The 21,505-nt window shown below is 38.1% G+C and overlaps 1 protein-coding gene across 2 annotated transcripts in view; it reads right to left on the bottom strand.

Annotated features, from left to right (window-relative positions):
* Positions 1-1,194: 1,194 nt before the first annotated feature.
* The window catches only part of TOX3 (TOX high mobility group box family member 3), a 74,874-nt gene continuing 54,563 nt past the window's right edge, over positions 1,195-21,505 (bottom strand). For both annotated transcript variants that reach the window (XM_068411538.1, XM_068411539.1), the window contains exons 4-7: positions 7,096-7,365; positions 5,539-5,766; positions 4,122-4,202; positions 1,195-1,929 (exon numbers count right to left, since the gene is read on the bottom strand). In XM_068411538.1, coding sequence (XP_068267639.1) covers positions 1,195-1,929; positions 4,122-4,202; positions 5,539-5,766; positions 7,096-7,365 — 1,314 coding nt within the window. The remainder of the gene's footprint in view (positions 1,930-4,121; positions 4,203-5,538; positions 5,767-7,095; positions 7,366-21,505) is intronic.

The raw sequence follows: 21,505 nt of genomic DNA, 5'->3' as shown, positions 1-21,505 counted from the left end.
AAAGTGTTTTCATAAAGAAACATTTCTGGTTTTTCTATCAAAGACTTATGCTCATCGGTTTTACTGAAATGTGTTTATTCTATAGCAAGATAAAAGCATTTATTTTAGATAAGCAAAATACAAACAACTTAATTGCTGCTATCATAACTCATAAAAAAGTATAAAACAGCATAAAAACACAATAAGCAATGTAGCAATTAATAATTCATGTTACCAGTGTTTACATTAAAGCCTCATTTATGAAAACTTTACAACACATGATATGAAAACTTACAACTTTTAAAGAAAATATTTACATTGATTATTCGGTTGTGGAGTTTCATTTAAATATTCTACTGGTTTTACAGCATATTAAAAACTCTTGCATTTTTCATCTTAGCTTTCTGTAATATCAGTTTTATTTAAGTGCATTTCCCTTTTAAAAATACAGTGTATTAAATCTGAAACTCATCACTTCGACACAGAATATAATATTCACATTTGTTCTGTAACTGGAATTAACGGAAAAGGGTAAATGTCAATATATATTTTCTTACAAACTATGGCAGGTTTATTTGGAGAAATGAAGTGAAAGGTTGGGTCAAACATTTAAGTTCAGTTACTTGCATTTGTTTTTCTGAAGACATTTAGGAGAGAAAAAAAAATTAAGAGCTTTGGCAAAAATCTGTGATTTACTCTATTCTTTCATGACAAAAAATGCCATCAACTAATTCATGTCATACAAGTATGATTGTATGAAATCCAATCATCATTTTACAGGTAGTTACAACTGTGCTTTAAGGGCTTCATGAGTTCATACTGCCTTGAAGTGCATTATTCACTTTTAGAGAAAGAAGGGTTATATCACATAACTCTGAAAGGCCATTTAGCAGTCATAAGGTCCGGGTATTTACTAGGCCATTTGATTCACATATTGTAGGTAAAGCTTAAATAAATTAAAAAGGCATCACATGAAAAAAAGAGCACAGCTTTTTTTTTTTTTTTTTTAAAACAAAATGATTTATAGTCAGCTAAAAGATGATACACAGCTACATTGTAGTTCTTTATTGCCTATCTAATAGACACTTTAGAAGATCATTTGATCTGTTATGCATCCCTGCATAACTACCATCAACAATTTACAGTTTTCAGCCAAATATGGTTTACCCCTACCCCCTCCATCAACACAAAGCCATGTTGCAAGATCATTTATCTTCAGAAAATACTGACCTGCGATAACACTTGAGTCTGTGTCTGAGATTGTATTTGTGACTGGTGCTGCTGAGGTGCTGGCTGAGGGCTCCCAATGGCAGGGATGGGAGAAGTGATCTGAGAGGCTACCGGAGAATGCTGCTGAGGAGAAGGCTGTGACTGGTGTTGCATATGCTGCATTTGCTGCTGCTGCATTTGCTGAAGCTGTATATGCTGCAGTTGCTGTTGCATTTGCTGCTGATTAATTTGCTGCTGAAGATGCTGCTGCTGCAAATGTTGTTGCATGTGGTGCTGAAAATGCTGCTGTTGCATTTGTTGTTGTATTTGCTGATGCATTTGATGCTGATGTAGTTGCTGCTGTTGCATCTGCTGCATCTGTTGCTGCTGGAGCTGCTGTATCTGGTGCTGCTGGCTTTGCATTGAGGGACTTACTTGGGATGAAGATGGTGTTGCCACCATATTTGTTCCCATAGAGCTTATCAATGGAGGTGCAATGTTTGTTGGCATGTTTGGTGCAACGGTAACAGAAGCTACAATCTGATTCATTGGCAGTCTCATGGTTAAAGGCTTTGGAGCAATTGCTCTGGGAAGGGACTGTTGAAGAGTTTGGGGAGATGCTGATACTGTTGCGTGTTGAGAAAGAGAAGTATTCAGAATAAGGGAGGAAGACAAATTTGTGGATGCCAGTGTTTGCTGAACTGAGCGAATTGTCTGGGCCTCAGCAGATTCTGCAGCAGCCTGTGTTTGGAAAAGAAATTCATTGTATTTTTAACAGAAAAAACATTGTTACTGTTTGCATGGAAATAAAAGTTACAGCTTGTCAGGGAGACTTTTTCATCTTTTGTTTTCTATCAGAAAAGATCAACCAGCAATCTGAAAAAGATGACTGATCCACCAATCCCTTCCATCACCTCTTCAGTCTGTCTCTGTATACAGTACCTCCAGTTCTTACTTGGACAAAAAACTGACTTGTGCCCTTGTTCAACACCAGACAGTCACAGATGTCACGTACATGGTGTAGCTGAAAGAGCTAAAAAGGGCCTAACACTTCCTGTGTTTATGTCTTCAAAAAACCCCTGTTCTTTGGGAGACAAATCTGAGGAGAAGCATATCCCCCACACCAGTTATCATGGCATAAGAGCAGTGTACAAACAACAGAACTTCTCAAACAACTTTTCTAATTTCCTTGTTGTAGTTCTTCATGTCTAAGGCATCGAGACCTAGGTATCTGCAGCAGACAAAAGCCTAAGGGAGCATTGTCCAGGCACCCAACTGAATGCTCTGGAAGCAGACCAGCTGCACCAGCAGGGTGCCCAGCTTAGGGAATCCTGCCTACTTCCAGGGTCCTAGAGGTTTCTGATGAGACACACCTGTGAGAAAACCACAGTTCAAAGAGGCCTATTGCAATAAATGAGGTGTTCTGGTGCCTTTGAAGTCATAGTTTTATTAGGTATATTTAAATATATTGTATATGTTTAAATTAGATATAATTAAGGACCAAAGGCAGGATTCATCATTCATAGTTTACACACCTGCATTGTACACAACATGTAAAATAGTTGCCTAGAATCCCTATATAAAGAGAACAGAAAAAAAAAGTCTCCTCCAGCATAACTAACTGTTGTTTTAGACATTTATCTTAGAATGTGTCAAATTGTGCTGCAGAAGTGTCTATTCTATCCCTACTCTCAGCAACCACCTTGGATGAAAAAGCTACAGCAAGGATGTCTTAAGTTAGAGGAGACGAGATGAATTCTGGACTCAAGAGTGTAATTTCCACTCACAGTCTTCCCACAAGTTACTCAGCAGCCCATGTCTCACAGATTCGGGGAGAAAATATGATTTCTGATGTTTTTGAAGAGGGAATTTAGGACTGACAAAATAAATCCCCTCAAAGGTATTTAGAATTCCAGCTGCCATTGAATTTAGTATTGTGATATTAAAGGCTTCGAGAATATTATCTAAGTCCTAGAGACAACAGAAAAATGCAGCTTCTCAACACAACGAGAAGAAATCTTCCAGCTTTTAAGAATGCATGTTATAATTTCTGCTGTTGTATTTCTAAGCATTAACTAAAATACAGAGCAGCTTTCCGTGTGATTTACTAATGCTCTGCAGTGTACATCCAAATAGCTACTCTCAGGAGTTAGATAGCATCGCTTTCTTCTGTTGCTTTTTTTGTGATCAAAGATATTTTTGTAATTGATCTTTATGAAATATTACTAAAGAAATAATCACCTTGATTAATTTTTACCCATATTTTAGATGGCCATAAGCATATTTCCATTTATGGCATTCAGATGCAACAGATCTACCACCAGTGTAGTGCTGCTGGTTAAAAAGGTGAAGTCTCAAATAAGAGAGCAGAGCTTTATTTTCTTCACAAGTTTTATTTTAACTCAGGATCTGCTAAAATACTCCATGTGGCTCACTGCCAGCTAGTCCATTTGTAAGTACTCTCCGAATTCAGAGCCACCATGCATTTTTTACCCTCACCTGCAAGAAATACTTAAGCTTCATCATATAACAACTGCTCTCCAGCTCCACGCAAAAAAAGTCTGTCTTTTCAAGAAGTAGCACTTGAGGAAAAACAAAACTCTGCGAATAGCTTGCAAATGTTAGTGTCAAAAGGTCAGTGTATTTTTCATGACTGAATTTCACTTTCATCATGAAGTGCATTATTTTGCTTCCATAGATAAAGGAAGATGTACATTTACACAGTTATTGTTTGGTAATCATTACTGTGCCATTAGAGAGAGGAAATTTTTTTTGCAGAGACTAAGCAGGGTTCAAGCAGCAGTACAACATCTTGGAGAGTTGTATTACAGAAATCCTAGGATTCTACTATTTCGTATAACACCGCGCCTCCATATTTAAACACCACTGCTGAAAGCTAACTTGCACTACACTGAAGGCATTATTAAGCTTACCTTAGAAACAAGGCTTGCTCTATAGGCAGCAAGTGCCTTTAGGTATTCTTTTTTGGCAGCTTCGGTTTTTCTTTTATATACCTATTAAAAGAGACCACAAGTTCACCAACTTCAATGATTAAAACGTTTTAGCCAGAATGTTCTCAAAAATCACTTGCAAAGAAACAAAAACCTTAAAACACTCTACTGTTATATGTGTTTTTTCTTCCCTGAAAGACCTAAATATTCTTGTGGGTGATCACAGACTTTCAAGTCTACTCGCTGGACTTGCACCACAATTTATATTGATTTATCATGAATAAAAAAAGCTGCTAGAGCAGCCAACTGTTTGACAAGACTCCCTATGCACACTTTACCTCCCCAGGAAATGGTATTTTAATGACTTTAAGTAACAGGGACATTAGAACACTGAGTATTTCAGATGCTAAAAAGTATCGAAGTAGTATAAAATAGCAAAAAATGACTAGGCAATATTTTTTTAAACAAATATTCAAAGTACACATAAAAAAATATGTATACCTTTAGAAAAGGTTGTTCATAGAGCTTGGACATTTCACCTTCCCAAAGCCAGTATTAAAGAATCCCATTGAGTTAAACAGGAACAGTCAGGCAAAAAGGAATTAATCCGTATTTTTAAACATCAGTAAATTTAAAGTTCACCTTTAAATCATGTTCACCATCGTCTGTTAGATCAGACTAAAAGTTTCCAAATGTATTTCACAAACAAGAATCATCCATATCTTGCCAGAAGGTGTCCTATGCAGGAATCTACTCTTCTATCACAGCTTCCATTAACGGTTACTGGGAGCTGCACGGAGTATCAACAGGCAACCAGCCCTAAAGGAGGTTTTTTTTTCCCCTTCAATCCATGTGTAGGAATTACATGTGTATAGAAAGAAGAATAACCCTCAAGGAAGAACAAAACTCATCATCCTGTACCCACTTTGAGCTGGAGATAACATTTCACACACGACATTGTAATACGGCACAGAGGATTGGCTTCAAAGGTTGGAAATCAACACGCTTTGTAACAAATTCGTAAGGCAGATCAAAGGAAAATGGTAAATGTGCTGCCTTCCCCTTTTCTCTTCTAACTTCTGATTAATAGGAAACAAGAGCTTTGAAACAGGAATCATCAAAAGACGGTCTTAACAGGACTCTAGGACAACAACACCTGAGCTTTTTACAAACTGCCCTTTAAAATTTAAAGCCATTTAATACTACCTACTGGCTCTTGTAACAAAATACTTTTTAGATGCCGGGTCTTCAGCCAGTTCAAAGATCAATGTAGCTCTACAGAGTAACAGGTCTACATCTACCAGCAAGTAGCCTGGTCCACTCAGAGCAGAGGTAGGAGGATTTTTTACAAGGATTACTATTTTACTTCTTGTGAGGCAACTCTGTATCAATTTTTTACCTGTTTTTGTTCTTCTCCTAAACTGTCCCACATAGATGCCACTATTTTTGAAACCTCTCCAAATGTAGCATTCGGGTTCTGCCCTTTAATTGCAGCTTGTGTATCCCTGAAGAAAAGGGCATATGCTGACACTGGCTTTTGCGGCTCATTGGGATCTTTCTTTTTCTTCTTCTTTGGAGTCTTGGGCTTCTTGCCAGAATCTGGGGCGGCTCTTTTTTCTCCAGTAGCCTAAGAAACAGTAATAACAAGAACAGTCTATATGCATGAAATAAGTCAGATTAATTCTGAAAAATTATTGGAAGTGTGGATTAATACTGGATAAAGCTACTATGTAGACATTTTGGAGAATCCTGTTGTGCACGCCTTTCTCCTATGAAAGAGTACTTAGTCTCAGCTCAATCTCATCAGATCTACTGGAACTAAATGCATGAATAGTTACTACTCATTGTAAGCATGGCTCAGAGAGTCAATCCTATGAGCTTGACCTGAAAAAGTACACACCAATGCTAATTTCTATTAAAAAATATTTAAGAATTAATCTATAATATATTTTGAATAGGCAATCTATGTTTCTCCATTAAGATGTAATTTCAGCAGTAGAGACTCAACAGACAAGAGCTTGGAGGCATTTCCTAATTCCCAGACTTAGGATGTCAACTTAGACATGGCTCACCCTTCAGGCAGAAAGCAACAGCACCTCTGCAGTTTCTATCCACCTGCAGCAAATACCCAGTGTCCATCACCCACCTCCACCGCTCCTCGTGCGGGGTTGGGTGGCGAGGCAGTAGCGCTGGGGGTTCTGGGTTATTGCCAGGCACTGGCCCTGCACCTACAGCTCCCTCGGGGATGGGGAACCCCCAGAGCAGCACACCCAGGGTCACAGGTAACTCTGGTCCCTACGTGCTCCTCACGTCCTGTACCCCCTCCTGTTGAGCTATGCACAGATTACTGCAGCAAGGGGATAAAGTGGCTCTAAATATATCGCTATGATAGTCATCTTATGTTGATATTTTGAGGATCCTGTACAATGATCTTTACATATGCCCAATTTCCATTAACTTGAGAAAAACTTTCATGGAACAGTCTAAATTAGGCCCTTTAAATATACTGCTATAATAACATTTGTGCTTTATTCTGTTGATAAAATTTTCCTTTTATAACAGATTTATTTAAAGCAAAATGTAAATTAACTAAACTTTCAGTTAGAAGAAAGCTTATTTTATTTCTATCTAAATGCATCCAGAGAATATCCAAATGACAAAACGGTCCAAAGTTGTTGAGTAAAGAGATTCACCTGATCTATAAAATCTGAAATGAATTATGAAGCTATTCAACCAAATATTTATATATATATGTATATCCTTACATTTATTATTATGGAGGTATTATGAACACCACTCAAAGGAGCTAAGCAGCAAAGGAATCGTATTCCACTCTACTGTAATGTTTGTATATATTATTTGACCACATTGCAGCTGAGATGATACTGCCACATTCATGAAAATACAGCATACAGGCAGGTAAAGCCTACTCTCTACAGTGCACGGAGTAACTTACTCTGTTTGATTCATCGGCATCTTCTTCATTTATAGAGCTGGATGGGGAAGGAGTGGCTGATTTACTTGCAGGAGGCGAGGGAGAAGTGTGTGGCAAATTAGTGCCACCTAAATTTAGCCCCAGCTGCGCACTTAGCTGAGACTGGTTAATGGTGGTTAGCTGAGACGGAGGCATAATACCCGAATGAACAGCATCAGTCATATGGACAATGGATCTCATAATCAGAGAGTGATCCTGGCGATACTGGGAAACCTGCGTGTGACTCTGATCCTAAAAGAGATAGAAACATTATTTAGTCAGTAGCAGTGACCATATAGCATTATCAGGTGAAGTTCTTTTCACAGGCATATAGAACTGACACTGTCAACTTGCAGTTTGTTTGATTTCTTTTCAATGAATTAAATGCTTTTTTTAATAAATTAAATGCAGCACAGCAACAGTTACCACACTTTCCCCAGACTTTACTTCTCCCCCACTTGGGAGTGGGGTTTTTTTTGTGCAATGAACGTTGCATTTCCCCATTGTTAAACATTTCTTCTCTTGCTGCGGTGTGAAATACCCACATAAACAACAGGGAAACGGGCTGACTGATGATACAGGGAAAACATTGCAACTGAGAAGACACAAACTGCTGTCAAATGCAGAAAGTAAACAAAGAGGGGGGGGGGTGTATATATAGAAAAGCATCTTCCTTTACTGACATTCAATTATTCTTTGCTGTTACTAGTGACAGTAGTAGGTACAAAACAATCCTGTCTGAGTGGGATTTTAAAGTTGTTTTAAACAAAGAACACTGCCCTGCCAGGTCTTGAGTGCAGACACTGCAGCACACTGGAGAACCACTCAAGTAATCTTAATCACTCCTAACTACCCTTGTTCGTAAGTACCACACAAAACTATACATACTTATCTTTAATCCAACACACACACAAACACGTGTGGAAGTAGCAAGCTATGTACCAATCACCAACTTTTTCTTGTACATCATGTCTCAAACTCAAGAGCTTGCATGGTTTTGTTTCTACTGTTTCCTGAGGGCACAAACCATGTCTTCTTCTACATCTGCACAACACGTATCACATTTGTAAATGAAAAGTGAGCTGCTGAAGGTAAAGTCAACAGGAATCTGCCTATGAACAACTCAGTTTTGTTATTTTTAACCACACAGATCAATACACAACGAAAGAACATTTATACAGAAGATTTTTAAAACAGTTAATAAGTGCAGAGAATAAATAACTCAAATTGATTCAGCAACCTGATTAATCTATAGCCATTGTTCAAACAGGCAGAAGCATGAGAAATAAATTAGAGTTTGAAATCTCTTTCATTATTAATAACGTACATCACAATTAGTAGCAGGTGCAATAATCCTTAATGCAATGACACAGAACAAACCAGCAATGCTGGGAGCCCAGCGTACAGCCCACCGGACTTCCACGATGGAGTCTGACTTTCCCAGTGCTCTTACTGAGTGTGGGTAAGGTCAGACCATTCTCAAAACTCCACATCAGCACGGAGGTAAGTTTAGCCCAAGTGACTTTCCTCTTCCTTTTTATGATTCTCTCCTCAACAGAGGCAGTGGTTTTGTGCTCCTGCATACCATTTCTTGGATGGGACAAGTGCAGCCACACAAAGCAGCAATACAGGTGTTAGAGAAGAGGCACACCCTGCCTCATCCCTTTTTATGTGAAAGTGCTGCAGCACACTGCTTCCCTATAGCAATAAATCATATTAATTCTGAATTTGGCATTCATGTGTCTTTCTGCTGAAGCCTATACAGAAAAAATAAATCCTTCTTAGCATAAAAGTACATGTAATGTTGCACCTGGATCCAGTGCAGATGAAGTTAACCCCATAAGCTCATGATCCAGATCCTATAAACCAGGTCTCGCCCTCATTTTCCCCATGCTTTCCAACCCATTGCCAGCTTGGCTCATCATCCATACTGCACCATGCTGCTTTTCCTACTTAAATTCTTTTAATATTTTCAGTAAAGGAGTGTAGTTCCTTAGAGATGAGCGCATGCGCCAAAGTGGAGCACTTGATACAGAAAGATCAAAACATCAGACTTATTGGCTGAAATACCCATTTGCTTCAGGGCACCTTTCTGTGAAAATTTACTTCTGTTAACTATAGGGTCTTTTTGGTTGTGACTTGAATTGGCAGTGGCATCTGGAAGTCATTCAAAGTCTTTTGTAAAAGGATATCACTTTCTGCATATTACTGCATTCAGTTTATTGCATGAAGAAAAACTGCTGGTAAAGCAAAGTTGGAGCTCATCAGAGACCTTCTCTCATAGAAATTAACTATCTTCATTATTCTGCAGGCAGTACTTTCTTGGAGGTGTTCTACACCTACAAGGCTTAGCTTTTGTTCTCTCTTTATTGTTACACAATACAGGCCCTTCTGGCCTTTACACTGAAGCAACAAAATGTGATGACATGGGTTACAAACGATTTACTCCTAGTCTTGTCATTTCGGTTGCATCTATGATTTCAGTGAGACTAAATTCTCTTGACTTGCACTGACCCAGAATCTAATTTTACACACAAGCCCATGAATTCTTAACTGTCCCTTCTTCTAACACTATTTGATGCTTGTGGGGTTTTTTTTACATCCACTTATTTAATTGCAGTTTTTCTTTTCTGTATCTTTTCCTAATTTTTTAAACTTTTTTTTTATAATCTTAAAAACTTTGGTAAAAGCTAGACATGGAAACAACAATATTTTGTAACTGGCTATCTACCACTAACCAGAGAAGATATATTCTATAAAAGAAAATATTTTGTATAATTTCCAGTCTCTTATAATTTACATCATATGTGCATATGATAACAACAAACAATATATTTTCTGCACTTTGAATTTAAGTTATATGGCTAAGCAATATTTTTTAAAAAAATCACAAAGGAATGGGAATTTCAGTTTTTACTTTGTGGCACAGTGTCGTGGGCCTCAACGATGGACGGTACCTATAGAACTATTTTTTATGTTGGTACAGTGGTTTGGCAAGCAGCAAGAAGGTAGGGGAGCTAGTTAATAGCAACATTGAAGTCCACAGCATTTGTATATAGCTCCTGAGCAAACAAAATCTTCTAAGGAGGAATCTATAATCAAGAAAAAAATTTCTATCAACTACCTTAACTCTTATTTCTTCTCTTATATGACAAAGACCAATACTGAACCAAAAGGATCAGTAGCATTTCTTTATGCATGAAATGTTTATCGAAGAAATGTTTAAGAACGAAAATTATCTCATATCAGGAGCACACATGGAAATACAAGTGCGCTAAAATATCCACATGACATCCTAATTACATTACTACAAGAAAACTGAAAAATGACAAGGCTCATATATTCAAAACAATCCACTGAGAATACTGTGAAACTTTTAGATAATATCACGACCTCTTTTACATATACTTAACCAGAAGCAGAAGTGATACACAAGTACTACGAGCATTCAGGATTTTTGTAACATTATGCCAAAATGACAGATTAGTTCTGACAACAATTCATGAACTTCTCAAGCAAACAGAATCAAGTTTTGATTGAGCCTGATCTGCTTTACAGTCTTGGATTGAAGCTAGGCAAAACTTGGTGATCTTAACACAAGTCAGGCAAAACTCAACCACTAGTTTAATCAGCATGACAATCAAACAAGGACATAATGTGTGAAATGGAAAACCAAAGAGAAATAACTTGTGTGATTCCTCTGCAGACTGAAATGACTTTGTCTCAGAGCTCTCTGTTGTTATCCTACATGAATACTACAAAAAAACGTAAGGTACAGAGACATTTACTGAGGGGAATGCCAGCCATGTCTCTGGTTTCTTCAATTATACACATGTATAAAAAAAAAGGAAAATATGGTCCAAAATGTTTCCCCTTTCTCAAAACAACTTTATGGTGACTGTATCTAGGTACACTGGCTTTCTGTCACCACTCTTGCACAGCTCCAGTAGCACACATTACGAAGACATTCAGCATTTGATGCACAGAAGGCCTCATCAAAGGAACCATAAGGATATCCATCCATCAAACTATCCTACTCTCAACTATTCTAATCTATTTAGACAGCCACGCCAAACAAGTCATTTAGTCATATTGCCAAAGGACACGTCTCATGGCATATGCCAAATATATAGCTTACTTTGCTTTGATTTGTAGAAGTATAATAAGTTCTCGAAAACTGATAAAATTTCAATTCCTCAACAGCCACTGGAAAGCAAACAACTAAGTAATGAGACTTAAAAAAAAGAACGTGTGAACCCCTACACCTTAATTTATACAGTATTATCAACGGTGTTTTTCAACAATTACTGTACCTGAGTCAGCCAAAGCCAAACATACCATTGGGTACTAAGGGAAAAAACAGGGTAATAAAAGATAGCTCGTTCTTCTGTTATCAAGTCATTAAGCATCCAGTAGTTAATACAGCTAGTAATACAGCTAGTATTTGTTTTGACAGGTAAATGCATCCAGCCATTACATTGAGAGATGCCCTAATTTCCACTCACCCTGCATTTTGAGAATCATTTACTTACAGTAGTTTTATCCCCGATTTCTACCCTGATATAACTTTAATCTCTAGGAACATTCAACATGATCTTTAAAAATATAACTAGGAAATTACTTTTTAGATCGTTTTGAGTAATATTGAAGTCTGGCTTAAAATCAATGTCTACAGCCTTCAATCATTTCAACGGGCACCACCTCCAGTAAGAGTCTAGCCACATCAGGACTGAGCCCACAGAAGTGCCTACAGGAAGATGCAGGGCTGGGATCTGACCCTACGCTGCACGAGCTAGTTTTTTAAGGAAAGTGAGAAATCTGTCAATAAAAATAACTATGCAAACCCCAGCATTTATGGTTATGCTCACTGTGCCCTGGTTTCAAAAGTTGACTTAAAACATTATATATTCTATTGCCTTAGGAATTTATCACTGTCAATGTAACATAAGCTGATGTAATATTTTAAAGGATATATTTAAGTTGAAGCAAATGCACTGCAATGTAATGAGTGAAATCCTCAGTTGTCCCTGGTCTGTAAATTACTCCCGTTACTTTTGGGCAAGTCAGCATATCTCTAAAACAAATCCTCAATACTCTTTTTCGCCACAAGTAAAGTACAGATAAAAGAATCCATTAATCTAAATTTTTACAAGATTGGAATTCACTGCCAATCAAAATGAACCAAACTAACAGGCTGCTTTTCTCTGTCAGAGATTAAATCCTTACTTAATAGAATACAAAACAGTTGCACTTCTTACTGCCACCACTGAAGAAGTGTCCCTCCTCTTGCCTCCTCAGATACTGCCATCAGTAATAGATCTGTCAAACTATAGTTATCAGAAGATCCACTACAAGCAGCAGCTTCTTTTCTCTGGCAATGAGAAAACTCCCCTGTTTTGCTTCATGTCTCTGTAGAAAAGTAAACCTTGCCTGGTTTAATTCCCAAATAAAAGCTACAACAAACAGTACAGCAAAAAATTATGTCTGCAGCTGGATCTAAAAGATCGGTTGGTGGCAGGAGGCTTACACACATTCTCCCGCCTGAAGAACATGGAGAATACACAATTTCTTGATCTGTGTGCTCCCCCCAGTCCCAATACATCAGAAATTACTCTGGTTTTGGTTCACACAGAGCACATAAGCCAGAGAAGGGACATGAAGAGAAAAAAAAACAAACCAAAACCAAGAAACGTGAGGGCCCCTGATTTATTCCTCAAAACTGAGCAATCTCCTTTTGTTCTGGCAATCTCGGGTGTCTGGAAATTCATCTCCTGATATATGATAGAATTTTCTTATATGGCTGCAACCTCCAAGTTAGTTTAACAGGTTTTATTGGAACCTTTCTGATGTACTGTCCCTCGCTTTTCTTTGGGGTCTGATGAGCAACCGTGCTTGCAGTGGCCCCTCACATGGCTAGTGCTCCAGAGCTTCCTTCAGACCATCCAGCCTGACCTGTTACAGGGTGTAGTGAGAGTGCTGTGAGACCACCAAATCATGAGTTAAAACCATTTCTTCTATGGAACGATGTTTGGGGATCAGGCAGTAGGAACACACCTAGGCCAGGCAGTGCAGCACCACCTCAGGGATGAAATTCCAAGTGAGAAGGTGCCAAGGGACAGGGCCAGCCAGCCTGGGCACCCGCCACACAGACCCTGCACTGGGTTCCAGGACCGGGCACCTCTGCAATGCTGCCCTGTGGCCTCTGCGGGTACTGCTCAGTCACAGCATGCTCAGCGATCTCTAACAACATGCTGTATTACATGGTCAAGAAATACTCACAGCTAGGCCAAAATCACACAACTACCAAACTAAGAGACAGAGACTTTTCTCTGAAATCCTTATAATTCTTACCCAAGATTCCCCACCACCCTAGCATAGGGCTTTTGCTCTTTAGGAACTTTGTTCTTACCCATTTGCTTTCCTGTAAAATCACATCTGAGAGATGACCCCGTAGGTTCCTCATGCAGTCCCCAAAGCGGGCTGATGGGATAATAGTTCTTGGTGGCCTTGGCTGTGTATTGAGTCCTTCTGCTCTGGAAAGGCTTCTGCTCTTGCAGACGGATGTCACCATAGGTTTGCTATAGTCCTCCACCCATCCTCAGTGGCTGCTATCAATGCTTTAGCATCACCTAATTCATAACTTCTTTATAATTTAATTTTTACACCATTTTGCAGAGGCATTTAAAAACAGATTCTCCACTCTCTTCTTCCCAAACATCTACCATACTTTAAAGCACGTTGAATCACCCTCTGTTTGGACAAGGTACCCAACAGCATGATCACAATATGCGTGCGCCTCAGAGCACAGATCTGATGAGTCTGTCAGCCTGAGGAGCTTCTCTCCAAATTAGCAGTCCAAGCTTAGGGCTACTGTATGCAAACAGCGAAGGCACAGCGCAAACAGACCCTGGATAGTTGAAACTGAGTCCCAGGACGTCAGATAAATGCTGTTAGCAGTTTTGTTACAACCTCTGCAACTTCAGGTGCTTCAGCTACCAAATCAAAGGCAGACTTCAAAGGTCCTTATTATGCAGTAAGCAACGTGGGGAGAGACTGCAAGGAAGCATGACAACTAACAAACATTATTCAAAGGTAACAAAAATTGTGCAAGGAATTTTGGGGGGGACAGACTTGGGGGTTACATGGCATGTGTTTGTTTAAAAATTGCTACAAGTGTTGGTAGCTATGTTTGGGGGGATTATTTTTTTCTTTGTTTTTCTTTGTGGAGGTGGGGTTTTTGTTTGGGTTTTCTTTGTTTGTTGTTGTTTTTTAAAGCATATCAGAAAAGTAGGTCTCATTATCTTTTGTATTACCAGAGCAGGTATTTTTTCTTCAGCTACCTGGCAACATAGAATAGATTTCAAACTCTACAGAGACTTAGCATTTCTTTACAGCTTGAGAACTTGAAGTGGAAGCTGAGCATTGGGTAAGCTGTCCAAGGGGAAACACAGGTGGTAACAGCAGAGAATAGCAGGAATTTCAAAGGAAGTTTTCAAATGACCCAAGAACGAGGGTGGCTGAACCCAACAAAGCTTTTGGCCAGGTACAACATATCCAGACCAGCTGCAGCATCTGCCTCATTTGGCTGGCTTAAGAAAGGACCACTTGATTTTAGAATGTAAACTCAGGAGGCAGAATAGTTTAAAGCCACAGCCCAGGCTTAATGCACAGCTGGTGTCCACGGTCATATACATCCGCGTTCCTTCTGAGCTTAGTTCTTAGGAATATCATAGATTCAGCTTCCGCTCCAATTCCTGACAGCTTTCCCGGTGGGGTGTATCATTTTCCACATATTCATATGGCACCTCACAATATTTTCTGGAGCTGATGGATCTTGATTTAGGCATTAATAATAGAGTCTTCTTTCCCAGACTGTTCTGCCAGAGAAGTCCCTCATGTATCTCAATAGATAATAACCTACTTGCATCATTTTTTAATTATTTTTTTTTTAGCACCAGCAGTACCTGCTATTCAGACAGGTGTCTTTAGCAACTGCTGCCACTTTGTTTCCTATGGACACGTCCTCTCTTGCAGTTACTATGAGTCGCCTATCTTTGAAAAGAACACCAGAATACATTTCCTTCTCCAACCACAACAGCTCATTAACAGATGGCCCATTGTGTCTGTACTGATGAGAAAGGAGGGAAGAGCATGTCTCTCAGAAAAGTGACTATATTATCCACACCGAGTATTACAATGTCACTGAGGACATGAAAATCTACACACTATTGAAACCCTATTATTTAGTACATCATCAGGCTAGCACCGTCTTCATACCCTCTTAAAGTCGTAGCACGGAGCTCCTGTGCAGAAGCAACTGCTGCCTGGTGCCTCCAGTGTTTCCAGCCAATCGTCCACCTTCCCCCGAGGCCCCACAAGCTCTGCACACACGCTCTCTGAAAGGTAACTACAAAACGCACAACTACACTGTTAGATGTAAAATAAAATATTTAACTATACACCAATCAGAAAAAAAGAAGGACTTAAAGGTTCATCAGCAAAGCCCAGGTCTGTAGGCAGAAACCAGACTGTCACAGCGCTGAGCTGATAGTGGGCACCAGTGCTGCAGAATCACAACTGAGTCCTGAAGGTCTAATTTTATAAAGCGTCCACCACCATTTGAAAGGTTCTATATACAGCCAAATGTCACTGATCGGAGCCACCAGAGCATCGTTTAATTTGGGATTACTCAATTTTGAGATTAATTCTTCTTGGTACCACAAATTATTAAGAAGTGGCGATAACAGTGACCTTTTCTGCTGGAAAAGCCCAACACAAACCAGACTAATGCTGCTGGTCTAAAACTTGAGTTTAGTAATCCACCATAGTAATCAAAGAAAAAGTAGAAATAAGAAAACTCTGAAGATAATCTCTCTTTCTAGTAAGAATAGTTGCTACTCCTAAAAATGTATAATCAAAACCTTCTGGAATTAGTTGTATGTTTTGTATTAAAGATGACAATAAACACGTACATAACAATAACAAGGGCTTGTTTTAATAAACTGTTCCAGGCATTAAACATATTAATGACCCATGAAATAACTGTTTCATCTGCAACACATTAAACAACGTTGTTATAACATTGTATTAATTGAAAACCTACTCCATCCTCTCTAGATAGAAGATTACAGACTGTATATTAAAAGAGAGATTTACAAATAAAATTTTTTGTAAAGGAAAATTAAACATATAAATTAGAGGCACACAGTCAGGTGAGGAGTGAAATAACTGTTTTTTGCCAATTTTAAAGCAACTTTTTTAGCTTTTATTCTTGTAATCTTCTGTTAATCTATTCATTGGAAGTTAAATAGGAATCTGGGAATTTAAATTACTAAAAAAGATTTAGACCTTTAAGTAAAAGGCCCCACTGTTTTGAACCATTAATAATATTTGTTGCATGCAGCCTTTAATAAGCTCAAATTTATGACTCAGCTCTTTAAAGCCACATCATTGACCTTTTTATTTAAAAAGTCTCTTCTTGAAATAAAAGCAATAGTCACCATCACGCCTTCGATTTGAGCACAGTGCCCCTCCTAAGTAGCAATGTAATTAAAGATGAGCGTATTCCACTATGAATTAGCCTTATCTGTGCAGAATCCTGAATGCACTGACAGCATTGCAACAATTATAAAACATAAACCGTCTCAAATCTTCATCAAATAGGGAACACATTTTCTCTAGCAGCATAAATAATATAGGGAGCAATATATGTAAAATTATCAGTCTGGTTTTGTAACATCTGTACTTTTTTGAATAAAAGAAAAAAATCAGACTGAAAAGAGAATTATTTTACTGTCTGTTTCTTAGATATCAGAAAGAGAATTTTGAAATTCATCAAAGCTAACCTTCTGTTATGTACAACAGGCTAAGCTGAAAAGAATGTTAACAAGTTCAATTTTCATTCAATCAGCACTACTGCTCTCTGAAATGTTTCATTGCAGGAAAGAAATAAAAATAATCTATATGGTAATTATGAGGATGAATCCCCCAGTAACTTTCAGCTACATGAAAGGTCAGTTCTATTCAAGATATTTTATCAGTCCCCTGCACATACTCCTGTCCTGTCATTTTAAATCTGAACAGCATTTTATTTTCCCATTTACAGCTACCTGCAGAATTAAGTACTTAAGCCAAATAAGAAAAAAAAAAAAAAAGAAATGTTGAATGCTGGCAAAGGCTATAATAGCATGGAGATAAATCGTTCAGCTGCTCTCTCTCAAGCCTCTGGGGCTGCAGATTTTTCTTCTCCTGGTGCACTGTGGGTATTCAAAACTTGTTCAACATGATTTCATTTCATTTCAGGCACTGCCTGAGAAAACTAAATTACAGAATCAATCATACAGAAGGTCAGAGTGAGACTTCATTACAAGTATTGCATGCTTGCATGAATATCTTTCATTTATGACTGACCCAATATGTCACAATAGCTGTCTAGTAAAAATAATCCACTTTCTGAAATTGATGTACTACTGATGTCAATGCTACTCAGCAGGCTGGGCAGATTATAGAGAGGTGTTAAAAAAAGGAACCCTCAGGAGCACAAGTTGTAGTTTTATAGAATTGCCACAGTTTGCAGATTAAAATAATTTTTCTATGGTCAGCTCAACAGAAAACAGAGCATTAATATAAAATATTGGGGGCTGATTTTTAATGAGGATAGCGCTGTCGATTTCCACTTATTTATATTCAAGTATTTATAGGGATAATATTTGCATCATGTAAATCCATGTGTTCTTTGAAGTCAAATGTACATCAGCACTCCATTTTTCAGTGACTCATTTTTGAGCATCAGGATTTTATTTGCATATTATTAAAATATGAAAATTAATCAAACTGCCTCCATTTTATCTCCTCTTTTTGTTGCTGTTGTCTGTTTTTAAAGGTACAAAAATGCAGTTAAGTAAGATAAATGCGTTGTGTTTGTTGCCAATAATAATGAAGTTAATCAGCACTGTGACAAATTGTCACTCTTTCCCTAGTATAATCAGCGTGCCTGGATCCAGCTCCTGTGTATCAGGAAAAACCTCTACCTTGTTCTTAATAGTATGAACAATTGTTAACTCATCAATACGATCTTTTAATAATTGCTAGGGCACATTTGTTCTGAGAATAAGTATCTTTCTTGCACTATGAATGATTTCTTTTAATATAATAATATACAAAGAATATGTTAAAAAGAGAATGATTTTTGGTCTTCCTGTGGGAAATAAGAGATACTTGCAGAAGCGTACGAGGTAGCTAGCCAACTCCATACCCTAAGGGAGACATAGGAGAACCTTGACATAACCTATTTTTAACCATGCCTCTGGCAATTCTGCATTCAAGTTTATAGGTGAACATGTCAGGTAGTACATAGAAAAAAGCCAAAGAAACACAGTATTAATCATAATTCTGTCCAAGCCTATTTTATTTTTTCAACATTTGTGATTTAAAATCTCATGACATTTCTTCAAGGTGAAATTCTTCTACCGGACTTTTCAACAGGGTAGGACTACTTTTATCTAAATTAAACATTGCTTACAGTAAAGCTCTCTAATGCTTCACAAGATAACCAATGAACTCAGTGCAGTTCATTTTAAAATAATTTAAGTTTGTATTCAGCTAAAGAAGCTTTAGTGATTAGCAATACACTATTAATACAGCCTTTAAATAAGACTATCCTAGTATTGCTGGATAAGAACATTGTTCTGTAAGTGTATACGAACATCATAATTATTTTACAACCCCATCTTTAGTTCTTTCAGATATAGTAAATTCAATTGACCATGAAATGAAATTTCATAGTCAAAATGCCTCCTTTACATTTTTTTTATTGCTGCAGTAAAGTTTTTATAGCTCCAAGGCAAGGTAATTCGTGAAATGTCTAATTTAAAGATGAATTCTAATATTATTAATAAATATTTACCAGTTTAATAAAGTGCACATTTTTCACATAAAATATGATATAATGTTTTCATTTTCTATTTTTGAAATAGAGATTAACTGCTGGAAAATTTGAGTACTAAAGAGAGTTATGTGAGTTCACGGGAAACCTGTGCAAGAACCCTCTGTTAATGTTTTTAAACTTCCTGAAGCTACCCAGCATTTATGAGCAGAAGAGAAAGACTACTGACTAAAATACAATGGCAGGGGCCACTCCATCCCACAGTGTAAAACAAATCAAACAGTTGTGGGGAAGTCTCTGACACACAAACCTCCCTGTGTAGCCCCTCCATATCAAATCATGCAATTCCTCATCAGTTCTCTGCAGGAAAACTACACACAAGTTCCCAACCCACAGTTTTGCAGTGGCAGTCACACTAGAACACACCACTGGGTAAGAAGGCATGAACTTCACAAGACCTTCTCTTTGACAGATACAGGAACAAATTCTTATCATTGTAGTCAATGTAAACTGTGCCACTAAGTTCTACATTGCACAGTATAGAAAAAAAAGGAAAAGATCTAAAGCCTCTTTACTCAGTGGAAGAGGTGAGAGAAGAGATATCTAACTAGGAGGTCTCTTCTGGTGGGAACTGAGCATTTACTCATGGAAGAATCACATCCAGTGAAAGGATGCAAAATTAAAAGGCAAAAATGGGTCAGGTGACAAACCACTTGGTAACATTAAGGGGATACTCATGCACAAAACACAAGACTGATCCAGCCCGTGGTATTTATTACATATTTCTGTGCAAGTTTCACTGGACTGAGTGTGCACACATTCCATTACTTCAGTTTTCAGGCACAACATTCCTGACTCTCAGGTTTTATTAATCTGATCTTTCTTTAGTAGTCACCCAACTTGTCCAGTGCATACAAACCCCACGCAAGATGAGATCTGAAAAGAAGGATCCCATCCTTCAAGACCTGTTTCAGGCAGTCCTGGCTTTGTATCTATGGAAATATTGAATTCTGTACCCTCCTCAGTAGTGAGCAGTTTGTGCTTAATCCTGTATCAGTGCTAGCTACTCTTCATTACTTCAAAGGAAATATTAAATTTGCAATGAAGCCAGCAGCCTGCTGAATTCCAGAGAAATATTTGCTGTGTGTTGATTTGTATATCTTTAATTAATTTTTGCTTGCCAGAATAATAAAAAAGAAAACATATTTACATGAAATCGTAACAGGACAACACTATGACCTTCGTTACAGTCCAGCAGTATATCTGTGTTTTCGCTGCACCAAGTTTAGCAAAACGCCCAATATAAAACAGCTAATCAGAAAAAATATACTCGATGTAAAATATCTGTTCAAGCTAAACACTCACTCTGTCTTTAATATGCAATATAGAAACTAATTCTAATTGTAACCATTGAGTTTAAAATGCTAAATATGATAAACTGACTCACAGCTGTGTGTCATCCCTAGGAGTATGAGTGTTACTGCACAAAGCTTAGAGAAACCCAAGCAGGGAGATCCCCCAAAGCTGACAGGGAAAACAAGGAAGTGTGAACTGCCCCGTACACCCTCCCACTGAGATCACAGCCATACAGTGTGTATAGATACTGGAGAAGACTCCACACAACCTTGGTTTTGGTCATTTTAGTTAACAAGAAAGATCACTGGAATTAGCCTAAAAGTCCCCATCACTCAGCCCTTCCCCACACCCGAATTGTCCCTCCTCATTCCAGAGGGCTCAGAAACAGCCCGGGAACAGGAGAACAGGCCCAACCTGCCACAGACTCTACAGTCAACAAGAGCACCGGACAGAACAAAGTCTTTATATGGCCCTGTATTTCTGAGTGTGGTCAAGGCAATACATCCTCTATCACTTCTATTATGAGTTTTAAAATAAAAATCAAGTTCCATTTATAAAAATGTATCCCATGGAATATACAGAATATAGGGAAATATATGGTTTTTTACCACTGGCATGCTGTGTCTGGCTCCCTTTCTGAGCGACTCTCAATTTCAAAATATCCCAATGGCTGTCAGATGTACCAAAACGATTCTATGACTACGTGTGTCCTATACTTGAAATACAGACAAGCAATTCCTTCTAAATTATGTAGTTCACCCTGGCCAGATCAATGGTCTTTCACCTCTTGATGTCAGTGTGAACTGTATAACAATTTTGAATTTCAGCAGCACTCGGGATGCACATGATGCCAATGGATGTGGGCTTCCAAGGCCATTCCCAAAATTAAAATTGTATTTACAAAGCCTGATTGCTTCTTCACAAGAGATCTGTTCACACACAGTATAGCATTGCACTGTACATTAACAACCATGTTTATCTTCCCGAATCCACCAATATTAAACCCTTAACCACTTGCCAACTGCCCTAGGGAACTGAATAATGGCATCTCATTGTTTGCTGTGTAATACTGACAACACGTGTCATCATTCTTACAGAATATGCCTGCCCATAATACAGAACATTGGCAAATGCTTGGTCAGGCTACAATAC

The sequence above is a fragment of the Nyctibius grandis genome, chromosome 12 (assembly GCF_013368605.1).
Source record: "Nyctibius grandis isolate bNycGra1 chromosome 12, bNycGra1.pri, whole genome shotgun sequence".
Taxonomy (NCBI): domain Eukaryota; kingdom Metazoa; phylum Chordata; class Aves; order Nyctibiiformes; family Nyctibiidae; genus Nyctibius; species Nyctibius grandis.
Note: the sequence above shows the minus strand (reverse complement) of the source record. Positions and strands in the feature narration are given on the sequence as shown.